Source organism: Anopheles maculipalpis, chromosome 3RL (genome assembly GCF_943734695.1).
Source record: "Anopheles maculipalpis chromosome 3RL, idAnoMacuDA_375_x, whole genome shotgun sequence".
NCBI lineage: Eukaryota > Metazoa > Arthropoda > Insecta > Diptera > Culicidae > Anopheles > Anopheles maculipalpis.
This window is the reverse complement of record NC_064872.1, coordinates 61933024-61950231: the sequence shown is the minus strand read 5'-3', so window position 1 is coordinate 61950231 and position 17208 is coordinate 61933024. Positions and strand designations below refer to the sequence as shown.

The window sequence follows — 17208 nt, the reverse complement described above, 5'->3', positions numbered from 1 at the left end:
TGAACGGGATAGATGATTTAGTTCCAGCTCGGTCGAATAAAACGGCGGAAATGAATCTTTTCATTGATTAATTTGTTGATTTTTGAATGATTTTTTCTTTTCAGTTTGGATTGTAGTTCAGTTGGATCAGCCATCCCAACCCAAGCATAAGCTTTCGATCTAACGTCCGTAAACGCATTTGTTGTTTGACAACTGGCAGAAAAGAGACAAAAAAATTTATGTTGCTATACGGACGAGATCGTTTGGTACATGCTAACAAATAGAAAACAAATTAGATTGAAAACATTTCCAAATCTACTTATAGCACACCACAATGGCAGACGACTTACAGAACTACAAACTACAACTGCAGCAGGTAAGTTTCGCTCAACAACATCACCGTAGTTGGGGGTTTCGTAGCGGAGGCATTTCATGCACACACACCCACCTCCCCTTTTCGTTCGGTTCTTTCACAACTTCTCGTAGGTCGAAGCTGCCTTGCTGACCGATCCGGAGAATGCAGAGCTGCTAAAGCTGAAGGAAGATCTGAACGAGGTAATTGAGCTGACGAAGGATCTGATCAAGGCGCAGCAGGAACCGGAACAGAAAAAGTCCGCTTATATTGAGCCTGCCAGCAGCAGCTACTACGACGGCGTTTCGGGTGCGGACAAAAAGCAAACAAAACCGGCGAAGGTATGGAAGGTGGGTGATAAATGTTCTGCTAAGTGGATTGAAGACGGTCAGTACTATGATGCTACCATAGAGTCTATTTCGGAAACGGGCGAGGTGAGCATCGTGTTCGAGGCGTACCAAAACCGGAGCAACACCACGATTAGCGAGCTGAAGGAACCAAAGTCACGGAACGAAGTGTTTCCCGCCAACAGTAACAAGTAAGTTGTATAGTGAACTCATCTGCTTACCTGCAAACAGATTAACAAAGATGCATTTTTTTCTTGTAGACGGCTCCGGCACAATCAGAAAGAATATCTGAAGAAAAAGAAGATGAAAAAAATCCAACGTTTCAAGGAGCTGGAGGAGGAGCGTGAATGCGAGAAGAACAAATGGCTGCAGTTTACCGCAAAATCGACGAAGAAATCAGGCGTCAAGGCAAAGAGTATTTTTGCGTCGCCGGAAAATGTAAACGGACGTGTCGGTATCGGTACGTGCGGTGTGTCCGGCAAACCGATGACTGAGTTTTCACACGGGGAAAAGTACAGGAAAGGTGTTTAATCTTCATCTTCGCAACTAGCGACGGAATTATGTGCGTGGTGTTGCAAAATGAATTGTTTTGTTTTGCCACTTGTACTAGCACACATCTAATGAAGAGTGTTTAATCAAAACACCTCTTTAGGACTTGTTTTACAAAGTGATTTTTTATCTTTGGGCGGTTCAATAGCAACCGCCTGTTTTTGGTAAAGGTCCCTATTGACAAAATCTGCTAACTAAAACAAAATTTGTATTGAAAAATCCCTTAGTAGTGGCTATTAAGGCAATTTTGTCAATAGGGGTTGTTTCTCAGAAATGCTTTGTGTAAATTTTATCTCGGTGCAGCCATCGAATAATGAACTCCGGACGAGCGCGTTAAATAACACGTGTACCAGGTATACTTGGAAAGTGGAGAAATTATATAAAACTATCAATAAAATGATTAAGCTAGTAACTGATTTACGATAAATTTGTTTTGTTCCATTTGCTATCTGAAACTTCGCCTTTTCCACAAACCAAATGCGGGCAAGGTTTTTCATCATTCGAATCCAAGCTAAAGTACTGCCCTTCTCCTTATAAACATACGCTACTAGGAAGCTGACATTTAACGCTTGGCTAGAAAAATCAAAACATTCTTCGCAAATAAATCACCACAAGCAAAAAGTGTTTCCCTTCGACTTTCTTGTGCTCCGGAGGCTTACTCACGAACAAAATGACTTCACCGTTGGAAAATCTGGAAAATCATCTAGAAATGTTCATCGAGAACGTGCGCCAGATCCGTATAATCGTGAGCGATTTCCAACCGCAAGGCCAGAACGTACTAAACCAGAAGATACAATCGCTCGTCACCGGACTGCAGGAGATCGATAAGATGAAGAACCAGATCGACGTAAACGTACCGTTGGAGGTGTTCGACTATATCGATCAGGGCCGGAATCCGCAGCTGTACACAAAAGACTGCATCGATAAAGCGCTTACTAAGAACGAGGAGGTGAAGGGCAAGATAGATTCGTACCGCAAGTTCAAGAGCAATTTGATGAAGGAGCTGAGCGAAACTTTCCCCGTGGAGATCAGCAAATATAAGGCAATCCGGGGAGACGAATAGTAGTAGTAAGGAGTAGGTGTAGTCGTTCGCGGGGAAAGTTCCGGTCCAAGCCGAGTTCGCAAACGTGGGGGCGACGGCCGAGCTCAATGCTCTAGACCTGTATCATGAAAATTATCCTAGAAAGTAACTGTTTATAATTATATACGAGGTAACTTGCTATGTACTACAGAATAAAGTTTTTTTTTCTAAAAACTGAACACATATTTGTTGCGTTTCTGAAATCGAGCACTAAATTCATTATTTTTATCGTCATCAATGATTGGGGAAAAAAAATTGGCAATCTTCCATACGATAAATTACAGTTAGTTTAATGTTATCAATTGTATTTATGATTTTTTTTTTTACACAGCATTAGTTCATCCCCGATAGTATGTGAGGAGGTTAATTTACTTTCATCACAAAACAATAAAAAAAGGAATCCCGTGCATATTTATTGTTCTCTCTCCCTCGCTCGCTCAAGCTTTTACTCCCGACAAAACGAAATGTGTATATGTATATATTAATTAATATTACTTATCTAAAATTGGTTCCGCAGACGCGCACGGGATGTTGGTTTAAATTAAAGCAGTCTATCTACCGCAAACTGTCCTTATAGTATCGATCATTCAGCGCATGTAATAAAAGGGGCTGGGTATTTCACCACAAAAAAAGAAGTGCGGAAAATACTGCTACAAAAGCGAGGACAGTAATATTTTGGTAATCTCATGTGTGCCTTTTTCAATTAGAGAACACAGCAATTTTAATACATGGTGAGAATTAGTGTGTCCCAAAAATTGGGTTTGCGAGTACGTTAATAAATAAATTGGAATACAATATTTAAAAAAGGAGGGAAAATCAATTTACACATCTTATTGCTACAGGCCGTAAGCTGCGGACAACACAAGGTAGGAAGGAGTTGAACAAGAGCTTCATATTTACATAATTTCATTTTGATCCTATACTACTTATTTGTGGTTCAGACGATTACAAAAAAACAATACTCTCCCTCGATCAAGGTGCTGTCCAATTTTTATGTGTGTGTGCGCGCACCAATGGACCATTTCTGTTTTTTGTTTGATGTGTAATGCTCGATATTGCTTGTTACGATCGTCGTTCTCTACGGTCCTCTGGTCTAAATATGTTTCACATATATCTTTTTTGGGTTTGAGTACGAGCACTTACAAACGACTCACCTTTTTCCCATACACTTTGGCGATCGATTATGATACGGCGAGTTACACATGTGACGAACAGGATAAACATCGTTTAGTGGGACAGACTAGGGGTATATTGGTCTGTGGCTAGTTAAAGGAGGAGGGGGGGCTTGGTTTTTTCTATCTCAAACAGGACTCTATTCACACTTCATCCACATACCGGCCCTGAACGACCGCAGTCTGGTGATATCGTCGCCGAGAGGCAAAGTCTTCATTTTCTTCATTCAGCTGAGCAGATGCGAGGTTCACGTTGGGGCACGTTTGGGTAACTACGACCTGTTCATAATCGTGCACACGTTTTCTAGAAAAATGGTGGAAAAGCAATTTATATTAAAAGGGTAAAAAATAATTAAAAAATCTTCGTCCACTCACCCAAAACAACGGAAAACGACATTTTTCAACCACACAAAGAAGCGAAATTCATGAGCTAGGCCCGGTTTTACAGCTGGGTTTGCTGTGCCGACGTAGAACCACACGATAAACACAGTTCCAATGCAGATCAGTGCATACAGCCAGCTTACTAACATCATTACGAGTATCTTCACACCAGCCTGCATGGAAATTAGATCAAAGGAAACTTTGTAAAGTACACACACTATTGTATTTTGCTAGGAGGGATACTTACACCTAACAGAGAGGCCCATCGATTACAGAAACCGGAGTACCAATTTTTCGTCTTGGAATGAATCGGTGGTCGTATCGGGGCGATCGGTTCATCGTCCGCTTCGCTCAAGGAATTGGCATTGTTTGCACTGTTTGTACCATCCCGAAAAACTACTTCCGAATCAGCACTGGTGACGGATGAGCTGTGAGGTATACCATTTGGTTGCTGTGATCGCGCGCTCGTAGCGGCATTTGAAGGCACGTGTTGTGGTGAGTTGGTTGGAGTCTACCATATAAAGAAAAACAGATAAGTACAGTGATTCAAATTTCAAACTTTTCTCCTCTTATTCGAACGATTTTTCACAGTCCCTACATTTTCGATAGCTGTGAAATAATCATCTCGTAAAATTATCTCTAACCTGAAATCCCCACTTATTCAGTCTTGATTGAATTGCCGGTTAGAGAGTTTACTTGTTAATTACACAGCATTTACAAAATTAAAAAATGTTGCCATACTTACTCCAAGATTTTTGTGTCTCGTCCGTTCTGGGAACAGTTGATCCAGATCGTTATTTTCATTATAATCTCCAGTCGCACCATAGTTCCTGGTTTCGTACAGCGGACTTTGCGCCTGTATCCTGAACCGTTCCTCGCGATTATTTTGTATGTCGAACGTTTGCGCCAGTGCAAAGTACGAGTAGTCGATGCAGGCATAAGTCAGCAGGAATGGCATCGTAACGATTGGGGCGAGCGTATTAATATCACCGATAATGATGAACGTAGTCGTAACACCGGCCACCACTGCCATCGCGTACAGTGGTACCTTGTTGGGGCCGCGGCCCTTTCCAAGCTTACCAATGCCGGGAATAACGTTTTCATTGGCAATGCTTTGCAGTACGCGCGGTGTACCGTACATCGCTCCCAGACAGGAGGACATGCTGGACACATAGATACCGGCCAGGAGCAGGAACTCGACCGCAGACACTTTCACCGCGATCTGATAATCCGTCAGCAGGTGGCTTCGTTGGCACGTTGCACCAAGGAACAGTATAAACACCATGTACAGGAATGTCGACGTACTGAGTGCCGCCAGCGTACCGTTCGGAATGTCCGTCGATGGTGCACGCAAATCACCGCTCATGTTAATTCCAGATAGGATGCCCGTAATCGTTGGGAAGAACACACCGAACACGGTAAACCACGATGTACCGTCCGTGTAAGCGGACCACAAATTCAATCCCATATTGCCCGATCCCCAGCCATCGAAGCCATGCTCGGGTGCTTCACCTATAAAGCTGCCAACCATGAAGTCAAGCGCGGACATAAGAATCACGATCAGCAGTGCAAACTGTAGTTTTACCACCCACTTCACACCGGCCACATTGATCACACCGAGCAGTAGGACGGCTGCGATGGCAAAGCCACGGATCGCCCACTGGTTTCCTTCCAGCCCAACCAGCCCAGCAATCGATTCACCGAAACCGAGCACGTTCAGGGCACAACCGACCGCCTGCCCGAAACAGTACAGTAGCCCGAGCGATCCACCAAACCGGGAACCGAGCGTGTGGGCAATGAGGAAGTAAACGCCACCACTTTCCACCCGGCACCGCTCACAGATACCGACGGCCGACAGGACGGACACGAGCGCAATGCCCACCGCACAGAACACGATCAGTATGGCGTTCATAATACCGGCCTCGGCTACGATCCAACCGGAACGCAGGAACACAATCACACCGAAGATGTTGATCAGGCAGGAGGTAAACACACCGTCCCACGTACCAAAAAGGACCGGTTGCGAGATGAAAAAGTTGCTTCTCCACCACGGCTTATCGCCCTGATCTTCGGCAAAGATTTCATCCCGTCCCGATGCATGATGTCCTCCGGCACCATAGTCGTACTCGTTGCCCAAATCCACAAATCCACCACTGCCACCTCCACCGGTCCGTCCGTGTGTGCGGTTCCGCTCGGTTGGTGATGAATCATCGCTACCGAGCCCATATCTGAGGGTGGATTAAAACAAAAAGGATAAGCAAAGCTACACTTTACATTCTACACTGTTGCCATTCACCGTCACTCACCTGGACCAATCTACATTCGTCCCGTTGGGCATTCCTTGCCCCGGTTAGTACAGCCACGTCACAAACGAATACAATAGGTGGAACCAGCAACAAGTACTCTTCGCGAAATGGAATACTGGCAAGGGTTTTGTACGGTGTGTGTGTGTGTGTATTAATGTTCGCGAAAACAATGCACCCTTTCTGTTTCGGCGGATTTCTCCTCACTGTAATCCGTTGTTGTTTTTTTTTTGCTCTTCTACACAATCATTCGCCGCTTTCTTGTCGCCCCTCGGGGATCGCGTATCAATCGTCTTCGTCGTCGTAGCAGGTTGGCGGTCGACGTGATGTCATGTTTTGCTGAACGGAGCACACCTGCTACACACACGTATTATGTTCCAGCGGTGAAGATGGTGTTGCGTAGTTATTGCAATTGTGATAAGGATATCATGAGACCTACCAGCACCACCACCACTTCTTTGTGGGCGCGATACTTTCTCCTTTTTGCAACACAAATGTCACTATCCAACGAGAGGGAAAAAACCGTTCTCGTTGTCACAACAAATCACTCAAAGGGGAGTTGGGGGCGAGCGAGTGAAAACGCAGGAAAATTTCCTAGACGATTACACTGTGGAATAGGAGTGTTCATTGTGTCCATGCGCGTTGACATTTCGTTGTGTGAATTTGAATTTTTCTCATTTAATATGAAACTAAAATGTTTAGTAAGTCGTTATTACACCCAGAAGCTAGGCTTTTTTATAACTTTATTTTTGTTATTTCGTAATGACTGCCAGGCCATATTCCTTAAAGTCTAATCTGTAATAGCTATATAGAAGGTGGACATTTCCTTCTCCTAAAGTTTAAGTATACCTTATACCGGGAGAGCTCAGTAGTGGATATTTTTGCTGCCAGGTTACCTTCTGCTATTGTCCTCTCTGGTTCCAGGGGATTAGCGTTCTTCAAGCAACGTGCCCTGGAAGCTTGGTATTGGCTTCCAAGATAACTAACTTTGTTACCAATATTTCGTTGCTTTTTAGCATTTAGAACGTTGTGGCTGGCGGCCCACCATCAGCAGAACGTCTAAGTCTGAGTGCCACTACAACTTTGTGACTACAATTGTATAGTAGCATCTAACTCGCATTTTTCCAACAGTAAGGCCACCAGTCACAACATGTTGTCGCTGGCGACTCTGACGCCTACAAAATGCATGGATCCGAAACCCCATGAATATCCTTGTAAGGTTACTGCAGCTTCGATTCCAGATATTCCGAAAACGGCTAGGTTGCCAGTTACGAATTTAGATCTCCTTAATCAATTTTTGTCGCTTAGACTTAACTTATCTCCTTAGACTAAAATAGCGACATAAAAAATGAAGATGGAAAAACATATGAACATAACAAGCTACAATTAAGTAATTAAACGATAGTGCTGGCAGGGGGACGGGAGCTTTTACTAATTTGCACCGCACCACAAAGTTGGATTGAAACGTCAATCCCATCACTAGCGGGAACGCACTGTTCTTTTTTGGTTTGAACATTTTGACATCTTACCAAACGACAACAAAGAGAATGTAAATAAACAAGCGCCCGGCATTTGTTGCTAAATTGCGAACGAGAGCTCAAAATCGTACCGATCCTCCGATAAGTGATAAAATACAACGTAAATTAAACGTGAAAAAGGCGCCCCAAAAAAAGATTACACATAATGTATCTCAACCTTAACATCGGCATACTTGGTCATGTGGATTCGGGAAAGACAACGCTAGCCAAATCGTTGAGCGCAATAGCAAGTACGGCCGCCTTTGACAAAAATCCACAATCCCAGGAACGTGGAATAACGCTTGACCTTGGATTTAGTGCACTGCAGGTAGATCTTCCATCACATATAAGGGAGCAATGTACGGCACAAGGGTACGAAAAGCTCCAGTACACCTTTGTCGATTGTCCTGGACATGCCAGCCTCATACGTACCATCATCGGAGGTGCACAGATAATCGACCTGATGCTACTGGTAATCGATTCGGAAAAAGGAATCCAACCACAAACGGCCGAATGTTTAATAATCTGTGAACTAACGTGCCGAAAGATGATTGTTGTGCTGAACAAAATCGATGCTCTGCGTGATCCGACTCAGAAGCAGAAAACGTTGACTCGATTGCGGAAAGGGATTGGGGGTGTGGTTTCTAAGATGTCTTTTGATGAAACACCGCTCGTGGCCATATCAGCTGCTACGGGTGAAAATGTTTCCGAGCTGATAGAAACGATGCGTTCGAAGTCTTTCATTCCCCAAAGGAATCCAGATTTACCGTTTATGTTTGCAGTCGATCATTGTTTCGCAATTAAAGGGCAAGGTACCGTCTGTACCGGTACGGTGTTGCAGGGCACGGTAAGCGTTAATGATGGGATTGAAATTCCGAAGCTGAAGCTGCAACGGAAGGTCAAGTCGATTCAAATGTTTCGCAAAAGCTATCAAACCATACGGCAGGGTGATCGGGCCGGCATTTGTATTACCCAGTTCGATCCGAAATCGTTAGAGCGTGGTATTGTGTGTGCTTCGAACTATGTACATCACGTTTACGCGGCAGTAGTGCGATTGTGTAGCGTAAAATACTACAAACGTCCAATAAAATCTAAGGCGAAATTTCACATCACCTGCGGATATGAGACGGTAGTAGCAACGATCCTGCTATTTAGTGGAGAAGAGGAGTCCTTCTCCTACACACAACAGTACGAGTACGTAGAGGAAATAGCAAACGATCAAGATCAGCAGAGACACATTTTTGCACTGCTAGAGTTTGAAACGCCTGTTCTTGCTTTCGAAAATGTGCTCATTATTGGCTCAAAGCTGGACAGCGATGTGCATGCAGCCGATTGCAGAATAGCCTTTTCTGGACGGTTGGCGCACACTATACGAGACTGTAAATACACGGAAACGATCCTACCGGAGCTACAAATATACAAACACAAAACTAAAACTGGTTCAATTCAGCGGGTGGTAAATGAAAATGAATTGATAGCAGTAGGACTGTTTAAAAAGTCGGCCAACAATCGTCAAGCATTCGTTGGACTTGGAGTCAGCCTATCGACTGGAGAGCGTGGCACCATTCTGGACACTTTCGGTGCAAGTGGAAAGGTAAAGTTACACTTTGCGGAACCAGTTTCGGCGGATGTTTTGCAACGAGTAGGACAGAAAGGACCTACGCCACAGGGAGAGGTGAAAGTTGAGCTTAAGTTTAAAAAGTTTTTGTTCCGCAAAAATGCAAAAGTTCAGAAAATTCTACAATAAATATGTTTCTTTGACATTTTAAAATGGATCTTATCAGTGGGATTTTTTGGAAAATTACACAGTGTGATACATCACCATAAGTTCGCTATAAGATCCTTTCCCGAATACTCTGCTGTAGACTTACTCTACGGCAGATCCTCTAAAAATGTTGAGAGCAGCATATTCCCACCAGCTGTTCATTGACTTCAACATGCTGTCAGAGTCGTTCGCATTTTACCGCGGTCTGAGGCAGGTCCTGTTTGTTGTTTATCAATACATCTCACCACTGATACGTTCGGTAGTCCTCTGCGAGTCCTCTACGATGCTGATATCCTAACGGTGGTAAAAATCGGTAGGATACGATGGCTGAGGCACGTGATGAGGATGCCGGACTCGTGCCTCGCCAGGAAGGTGCGAGGCGTAGAAGAGCATTCCAGCGAGCTGCTTGATTGGATCAAGTGGAGTCAACACTAATGGCGATCGGATGCAGCCGTGGATGGAGGACTGCAGCCCTAGATCGAGTTTCCTGGAAAGGGATTGGCGACCTGACCCTGTCTACGCGTCGTGCTCAAGCCTGAGCAGACCAGAAGAAGATATAATACCAGCCGTTCACCATTTGGCAAAATACGATAAAATCGTATTCGCTTTTCTAATAAAAATGCAAACGCACAACACTCGGAACATTTTTCATTCCTTTACATAGGTGTTTATACTTTAATCATGAATTGCTGCTACGCGACAAAAATATTACTGGGAATTTCCAAAAACTTGTCCACACTACACTACTACTTTGTGTTTTGTTTGTTCGAACGGTAGATTCTCTCCCCTAAATCCCTTTTGATGCATTTTGTTTTGCTTTAGTCGAATCCCTCTACATTATAAAACGAGGAAGACGTCCGTCCCCGTCATCTAAGTTCTTCCCTGGTCTTGTCGCTTCCTGGTAGCTATTGCGTCCTATTGCCGGTAGACTTCATATCATTGCTTTCCCTTTTTAACGGGGCTATATGTTTGTTTGGTTGAAAACACACACGTTTGGAAATATAGGAAAATTTGGCTGCATCCAAAACATAGTTACTCCATTCTGAGATATTTAAATACATTTTACGAAAAATATATATAAATACGTTTTATCGATAATGTAGTAAATCGACTATGTACCTGATGATCGCTCTTTGTGTTTGTCTACTTTTTTTTTGTTGGTTTTCTATTAGTTGTTTATGTGTATTGTTGACGTTTTTTGTTGCTCTTTGTTAGCTACATAAATAAGTCTTGAGTCTTAACCGAATTGGAACGTTTAAGGATAATATTAGCAAACTACCGCTTGTATCAATCAACCACATTCTTTCTCACTATCCTGAATGGTATGTATGGAGCGCCTATATGACTAGAACAAATCCTTATCTTATCAGTGTGAAAAAAAATATAAATTTGCACAAGAAATACAGGAGGAGGTATAGGAGGATTACAGACAGTGTTATTTTAATTATTTAACACGAACTCGAACTCTTCTTATTAAAAAAAAATATGCAAAATTAGACCGGACTTTCGAATGTCGAGTTGGAACTCGAACGTAATGAGAACGATATTTACAATGGCTTCTGATGCTACGAAATACACTCGGCATTAAACAAATTAAATGTACGAAAGATGTGTCGCATGCCATTTACACACAAATACAAGAATAGAGAAGAGCATTAAAATTTAGACATATTCCAGACCCTGTTAGATTGATATAAGATACTTCGTTTAAACTATAATAATTTAAAGAATTGGACTAATTTTTTTTCACATTAATTTAGGATCACAAACAAAGCTACATAATAAATTATTAATACGGTATCATTTTTGGTTTTGCTTTTCGACGACCTTGTGCTCACCTCCCCGCATTATACGTTTTGCTTCTCTACATCCTTAAGAAAATAATAGACTATAAAACTTACATCTCCTAACTTCGCTCTTTTCCCCACTCTCCTTTCTCCACATACCCGGAAATAATTGGTTTCCACTTTATACGTTATAGATAGATCGATAGACACGTGGATTAAAGGATGATGTAAATAATTATCACAACTACCAGTGCTATCGATAGTACTACGATTGCCGTCCACTGTCGTCGATCTGTTGGTGAGAGAAAAGAGAAGAGTGTAAAAAAACTAGTGTTGTGCGTACTGAGTAAGAGTAAGTGAATGATTTAAATATTCCTTAAATATTTTGAATTTTTTTAAAGAAACGCCTAACAAAGAATTTCTCTCTTTTGGGATTCAAATTGCAAAAAGGGTTTAAAGTCTTCTTTGAGAATCGGTATTATCAAAGTCACCAGGAAGGAAATAATAGCAGCCCCCGACATTTCAAAGCTAAGTTAAGTTAGAAGAAGTATGTAATATGTCTTCACAGAAAACCATTTAGTTTTTAGTTAGGGGCCGTCCCTTCTGCCTTGTTATAACGACTCCGTTATAACGTTATAACGAGTTGTTAAAAGAATAAATCCCAGTAGGAAGTGAGGGAGAGTGAATTAATTTCTTGAAAAGTGTTGTTATTCCCATCACTGGTAAAAACTAAGAAATAACTATTTAGTAGGAGAAGTCCCAAAGCATTTTCTTACCATTGGACATGTGTAACACTTTCGCCACCTTTTTCATGGTAGCGTCCAGCTTCGAATCCGTTTGCTCCAGTTCATTGCCAAATTCGTCGAGCATTCTGTTTAAAATACGAAAAAGGAAATAAAATTAGAATTTACAAAAAAAAAAAAACTTTTCAAAACCATCTGCCCAACACTCTCGCTTACACAGCCTGTTCATCCAGCTCAATGCCGATCTGGCGGGAAACCGTCTTTAGCGTCCCAATCGAATCGCTTATTATATCCAACTGCTCATCCTGTCCCACCAAAATTCTGTGCTGCGTTGCCAACGTATCCTCCACGAACCGGCTCGAGCTAGAATCAAGTACCGCACCACCAGACGATGACGGTACGTAGTGGCTCGGACTATCGTCCAGATTGTTCTCCAGCTTGGAGTACTTTGCCCCGCTGTGTCTCGAAGCCATTGCAGCACCGGCCGAACTGATGAGATGTTTACCGGTTTCGGCAAGATTTAAATTGTTCACCACCTGACTGTTGTTGTTCAGGTTGCAGTTTAACGAGTTGTTATTGTTGTTGTGCCCGGTGCCGTTTCCGGTCAGTACGGCGACACCACCGTTTGATATGATGCTGTTGTTGTTGATGTAGTTCTTGTTGCAGTGCTGCGCTGGTGACGATTCGACGTTATCGAGCAGCGGTTGGCGAGCGGTTATGTCCTGATCCCGGTTGCGGCTAATGCTCATACGATCTTTCATCGATTTCACCTCATCCCGGGTCGCGTCGATGAAATGCCGTCGGCTGGAAAGCTCCCGGTTGTCGATCTTAAATTTGCTTGGATTTTTCTCTACAATACGTACGGAGTAGCGCAGTTAAGGAAAGCTTAGTTGGGTGTTAAAATTTGATGTAAGAGAATGAGGAAGGGAAAGAAAAATTTTGCATTTAGAAAAGGATATTGATAGTGTCCTCTAGATCCTCCAAATCCCATTCGATGCTGCGTAGCGAGTTTTTCAGTTCGGTTGTTGTCCAGTCGGCCTCGGCAGTGGAACCACCAGAATGTGCATCGTTTAGCTCGCGCCAGCGAATATAGAGCCCACGGGTTTTATTCAATGCTTTGAATACTTCGCTACAATTGAGAGAAAACATTAAAAGTCAAGAGAAAATATATAGAATGTTTTATAATGTGGATTGGAACGTAGTGTTGAAAAAGTTTCCCCGAGCATATTTCAACATCATCCATCTGATATCATCCAGACGACCACGGCTTGTATTGTGCAACAATTTTGTCTATGTTTCATGTTGCTGCCGGTTGTTTTATGTTTACAGTCTTTCGAAATCCAATGCATCTCAAAAGCTGCATTTCGATTATGACCCACATTTCTGAAGGCTATAAAACCTGAAGCGTCACCCTGTGTGATGCTTAGTTTGGTGTCTGATCAGCAAAAAACTATCGGTAAAACAGGGCAACAATGACTCTACGTTACATCTCTGTGATTGTACTGCTATCAGCGGCAATGCTGGCAACATTAGTTTATAGCCAAGGTAAACTCATCAATAGACTGAATTTGTACAACGATCATTCCATTCTTATCCTCTTATCACTTATCCACCGACAGAATGTACCGAAGCAAATGAAGAGTACTACGGCTGTGCGTCACCGTGTCGCAGAAACTGTACGACTATCGGTGAACCGTTGGACAACTGTACGATCATGTGCGTTTCGGGATGTTTCTGCAAAACCGGCTACTTTCGCCGGGAGGACAATGCTTGCGTGAAGCCATGGTTTTGTCGGGAGAGTTTGCTGAAGATACCCAGCCGGATTAAGGGTCTAGAAAATCCGAATCTGGATGAAAACTAGTCAAGTGTTGCAACATGATTTAGCTCTAGACGGTCGGTGTCTCGCTGCAATGATTGTTTAAGGTGTTTATGGTGTGGAAACCCTCAAACTGTGCAAACAATTCTCCGTAAAGTGACACAAATGTGTCACATCACATGTGTTTTTTTTTAATAAAACCAAAAATCCCCCAATTTTCTTTCAGCACCTTCTCTACGCTCGTTTGACTCATCCTAATGCCTTTCTATGAAAGGACCACATTTCAGTGGGTGATTAATGATTTTGGGTTTCCCAAATGCGTTAATAAAGTTGAAAGAAAATACTCTGCGCTTTGTTTTGTTGGCTCGAAACAAAAAAAGAGTAGCATAACCGTTTGCTCTAGAACACGGCACAAGATATTGCGCCACGTACACCACTGTCACAGACCGAAACACGAATTCGCGATCACCCGGTTAGAAGTGATACCACTTGTGCAAACCGTACCCAGCTGCCTTCAGGACGATATAATACGACCGTCCGACCGCTCTGGAACCTAGTCTGTTCCATTCGGTTGCCAAAAGAAGCAATTTCGAACGTCCTTCAAAATGCGCGCCATCTTCGCCCTGCTCATCGTCGCGGTCTTCGCCTTCCTGGGAGTTTTGGGTAAGTGTGTATCCTGCGCCTAGGTCCGTGTGGTTTAGAAAACTTTCCGTAACTTCAATCCCAACCGCCTATTGTCTCCCAACAACAGCTCAAAAACCCAACTGTGGTGAGAACGAAGTCTTCCAGCGATGTGGTACCGCTTGCGAGCGCACGTGCAGCAACGGTGAGGAATGGGACAAACCATGCAAGCTGCCATGCGTTGACAAGTGCTTCTGCCAGGATGGTTTCTTGCGCAACGGAGACGGCAACTGTGTCCGTGCCTGGCGTTGCAATCCCAACCTGTAAATGGCTCGGGACAGCCGCGGAGATGGTGTTGTTCGGGAGTTTTTTTTTTAAAAAGCTGATGTCTCCAATTTCGCCACCGTTTAAACGCGACGACCATGAGGCTGTTTGCCTTTTTCTGCCACCATCCCTTCTAATTCTGCAAACAATCCATCATTTTGGTTTTTTTTGGCGAAATAAAACTTAATTAGGAACCGCATGCACATACAAACACACGTAGGGGACGTTGGCGTTTTTCACTGACCATTTTTTTTCGCTATTTTTGCGTCACTGGTGAATCGGGAAGGAGAAATCTTGGATGTTCGTTGGTTACCATACGGTGGTGGTTCAGGGTTCCTACCACGTGGTGGTGAGTACGTGGTAGGAACCCTGAAGGTAGGGTAGCAATACGATGGCTACTACGATGCGATCTATTAGGTAGCGCCGGCCATCGAATGGCTTACTAGACTTGTTTATACCACGCTGTTGGATAGTCAATCCTCAATGCGGGGAGAACGGTCCAGATGGGATTTGAACCCTGGCCCTACCGGCACCGCTATGGCCTCTACTTCCGAGAGTTCGTAAAAATTGTGCTAAAATCATGAAACACATTTTGCAACTTCTTAATAACCAGAGGTTACAGCTATTGCCACATTGCTACATTGCTATTGCCGTCAGCACAGCATACTGCGAAAGTGAGGTAGACACGAACAGGTATTATCCTCCAAAGAGCTGCTGCTTCTTCTACACTCCATACGCCGATCAATACTAAATTCGCGATGCATAGAATTCCGGGGCCAATGCTTGCACGCGAAAGAAGAGCCGAAAAACGTAAATTTCCTCCCTCCCCTACATGTTAGGAGTGTAGTGTATCAATCCATCGTTTCGAACAGAAAACTTACTCTTTCACCACGAAAAATGGATCTTCCATTCTATTAGGCCTTAAGTTTTGTGTGGTCGAATCGCAAACGTTTTGTACGCTCCCTCTCGCATTAATGCATCGACCGATTACGATGCTGGAACGTGTTCGCTTTTCCTGGACCGTCAACAAAATTCTTACTAATGGCGATGGAAGTCATTGGACACTTTTCCTCACAAAACAGTGCGCTTTTCTTTTACCAGGCCGCAGATATCTTCTGCCCTGTTTTCGTAGGGTAGAATATATTGTACTTGTGCGTTGATTATAACACCACCACAAGATTTGTTCGGTGCGATTTCACTGCCCAAATTTGTTACAAGATCCAATGGTACTGTGCTGCGAATGCTCGAGCAATTTGCTAATTTTTTGTTTTCGCAATCACTTTACTACAGCCACCGTCACTATTTTGCATCACGGAAAAGCTGCTGCGTCGATGGAACAACGACGACGGCGAGGACGTTTTCTTTTTGTGTGAGAGAATTTTCCCTTCACATCCTGTGTAGTGGCTGGCTGTGTATGTGTGTTTGCGCTCGGGAGAAAGAAGGAAAAACGTCACGCAAGCCATCGGTTGCCGATTTTCATGTTTTCCCTCTCATCACAATTCCCCACCATCTGCTTCTTCTCCCCACACACCACTCCACTCCATCATTACCTTCCACGGTCGGTCCTTTGTCGGGTGGAAAACTTCGGTTACTCACAGTGGCCACTTCGCGCACGGTTCGGTTTTGCTCCTGAAATATTTTCCTCCAGGGAAATGAGGAGGAAAAGCTTGCATGACACAACTTTGCTGGCCAATGTTGACATGAAAACAACACTGCCTGTTTATGGTGTGGTGTCGAACGATTCCAAAGCGTCCGGGGGTTTCGTTGTTTTTTCGCGCGATGGTAGAAAATAATTCAAATATGTTGTTGAGTTCAACGAATAATCTGCAAAAAGAATACTGGATGATGTATGCGTAAAATCGTAAATTAATAAAATTGCTATAGCCAATAGCAGAGTCATAAATGAGGCTATAAGATGTGTGGCGGAAATGGCTTTGAGTACAGATCTTGGAGCCTTGTTGGCTCCTTCGGCTCCAGGTTCCAATTGAAGACTAAGCCTGTTCGATTAACTATGAGGTCTCTTGGCAGATGATACCTTTTGATAGATGAAGATTTTTGGTAAATAAGACCTCTTACTAGATGAGGTCGTTCAGATGATCAGATAACCTTGGAAGACAAACCTTCTTGGACGACGAGTTCCATTCGACGAGAAAGTATTTGTATGTAGATATGGTATCTTAGAAGGTAAAGAACCTGCGTACTCAAAGACCCCTGGCCGCTGTACACAGGTAAGTAATCTATTCTTGTCTTACATTTCGTCTGATATAGGATCTTTTTTTTCGTAAGAAAGGCCTGGTCGTATTGATTTATAAATACCACGTATTGAGGTAAGTCAGTCCTCGCTACGGACGGACGGTCCGGATGGAATTTCAGTCAAGATGAGGTCTCGCCGACTATTAAGAATTCTTATAGTTCAAGAAGTTTTATATACCAAGAGAAAGTAGTCGAATAAATCTTGTCCTTCAAGGGGC

General features: G+C 43.3%; 8 protein-coding genes across 8 annotated transcripts in view; 5 read left to right on the top strand and 3 right to left on the bottom strand.

Annotated features, from left to right (window-relative positions):
* LOC126562617 (peroxisomal targeting signal 2 receptor) overlaps window positions 1–17208 on the top strand; it is a 491929-nt gene that overhangs the window by 305628 nt on the left and 169093 nt on the right. The gene's annotated exons all lie outside the window — the stretch shown is intronic.
* Window positions 1–17208, bottom strand: part of LOC126562998 (peflin) — a 34597-nt gene that overhangs the window by 1356 nt on the left and 16033 nt on the right. The window lies entirely within an intron of this gene.
* LOC126562914 (survival of motor neuron-related-splicing factor 30) lies at window positions 295–1209 on the top strand. Its single transcript, XM_050219514.1, has 3 exons — window positions 295–355; window positions 466–869; window positions 939–1209. Exons 1-3 carry the CDS (start codon window positions 314–316, stop codon window positions 1207–1209), a joined length of 717 nt encoding a protein of 238 aa, XP_050075471.1. The 5' UTR covers window positions 295–313.
* LOC126563295 (mediator of RNA polymerase II transcription subunit 10) lies at window positions 1873–2296 on the top strand. Its single transcript, XM_050219925.1, has one exon. The coding sequence runs from the start codon at window positions 1898–1900 to the stop codon at window positions 2288–2290; it is 393 nt and encodes a 130-aa protein (XP_050075882.1). The 5' UTR covers window positions 1873–1897; the 3' UTR covers window positions 2291–2296.
* On the bottom strand, window positions 3625–6266 carry LOC126561748 (solute carrier family 12 member 8). The gene is made up of 5 exons (XM_050218058.1): window positions 6168–6266; window positions 4607–6089; window positions 4109–4372; window positions 3856–4034; window positions 3625–3784 (listed from the first exon to the last, which is right to left on the bottom strand). Exons 1-5 carry the CDS (start codon window positions 6197–6199, stop codon window positions 3625–3627), a joined length of 2118 nt encoding a protein of 705 aa, XP_050074015.1. The 5' UTR covers window positions 6200–6266.
* Window positions 7833–9428, top strand: LOC126562023 (selenocysteine-specific elongation factor). The gene has a single exon (XM_050218433.1). It carries the CDS (start codon window positions 7848–7850, stop codon window positions 9426–9428), a length of 1581 nt encoding a protein of 526 aa, XP_050074390.1. The 5' UTR covers window positions 7833–7847.
* Window positions 11429–15660, bottom strand: LOC126563655 (syntaxin-6). The gene is made up of 5 exons (XM_050220300.1): window positions 15619–15660; window positions 12936–13105; window positions 12193–12835; window positions 12010–12104; window positions 11429–11525 (listed from the first exon to the last, which is right to left on the bottom strand). The coding sequence occupies exons 1-5, from the start codon at window positions 15645–15647 to the stop codon at window positions 11449–11451; spliced, it is 1014 nt and encodes a 337-aa protein (XP_050076257.1). The 5' UTR covers window positions 15648–15660; the 3' UTR covers window positions 11429–11448.
* On the top strand, window positions 14278–14756 carry LOC126563421 (chymotrypsin inhibitor-like). Its single transcript, XM_050220065.1, has 2 exons — window positions 14278–14455; window positions 14544–14756. Exons 1-2 carry the CDS (start codon window positions 14398–14400, stop codon window positions 14738–14740), a joined length of 255 nt encoding a protein of 84 aa, XP_050076022.1. The 5' UTR covers window positions 14278–14397; the 3' UTR covers window positions 14741–14756.

Coding starts and splice junctions, on each gene's coding strand:
- LOC126562914 (XM_050219514.1), top strand. CDS start 314: ATGGCAGACGACTTACAGAACTACAAACTACAACTGCAGCAG. Junction 356..465: donor ACAAACTACAACTGCAGCAG/GTAAGTTTCGCT, acceptor AACTTCTCGTAG/GTCGAAGCTGCCTTGCTGAC. Junction 870..938: donor TTTCCCGCCAACAGTAACAA/GTAAGTTGTATA, acceptor TTTTTCTTGTAG/ACGGCTCCGGCACAATCAGA.
- LOC126563295 (XM_050219925.1), top strand. CDS start 1,898: ATGACTTCACCGTTGGAAAATCTGGAAAATCATCTAGAAATGTTCATC.
- LOC126561748 (XM_050218058.1), bottom strand. CDS start 6,199: ATGCCCAACGGGACGAATGTAGATTGGTCCAG. Junction 6,090..6,167: donor ACGAATGTAGATTGGTCCAG/GTGAGTGACGGT, acceptor ATCCACCCTCAG/ATATGGGCTCGGTAGCGATG. Junction 4,373..4,606: donor CGAGACACAAAAATCTTGGA/GTAAGTATGGCA, acceptor TTTATATGGTAG/ACTCCAACCAACTCACCACA.
- LOC126562023 (XM_050218433.1), top strand. CDS start 7,848: ATGTATCTCAACCTTAACATCGGCATACTTGGTCATGTGGATTCGGGA.
- LOC126563421 (XM_050220065.1), top strand. CDS start 14,398: ATGCGCGCCATCTTCGCCCTGCTCATCGTCGCGGTCTTCGCCTTCCTG. Junction 14,456..14,543: donor CGCCTTCCTGGGAGTTTTGG/GTAAGTGTGTAT, acceptor TCCCAACAACAG/CTCAAAAACCCAACTGTGGT.
- LOC126563655 (XM_050220300.1), bottom strand. CDS start 15,647: ATGGAAGATCCATTTTTCGTGGTGAAAGA. Junction 13,106..15,618: donor CCATTTTTCGTGGTGAAAGA/GTAAGTTTTCTG, acceptor TCTCAATTGTAG/CGAAGTATTCAAAGCATTGA. Junction 11,526..12,009: donor AGTGTTACACATGTCCAATG/GTAAGAAAATGC, acceptor TCTCACCAACAG/ATCGACGACAGTGGACGGCA.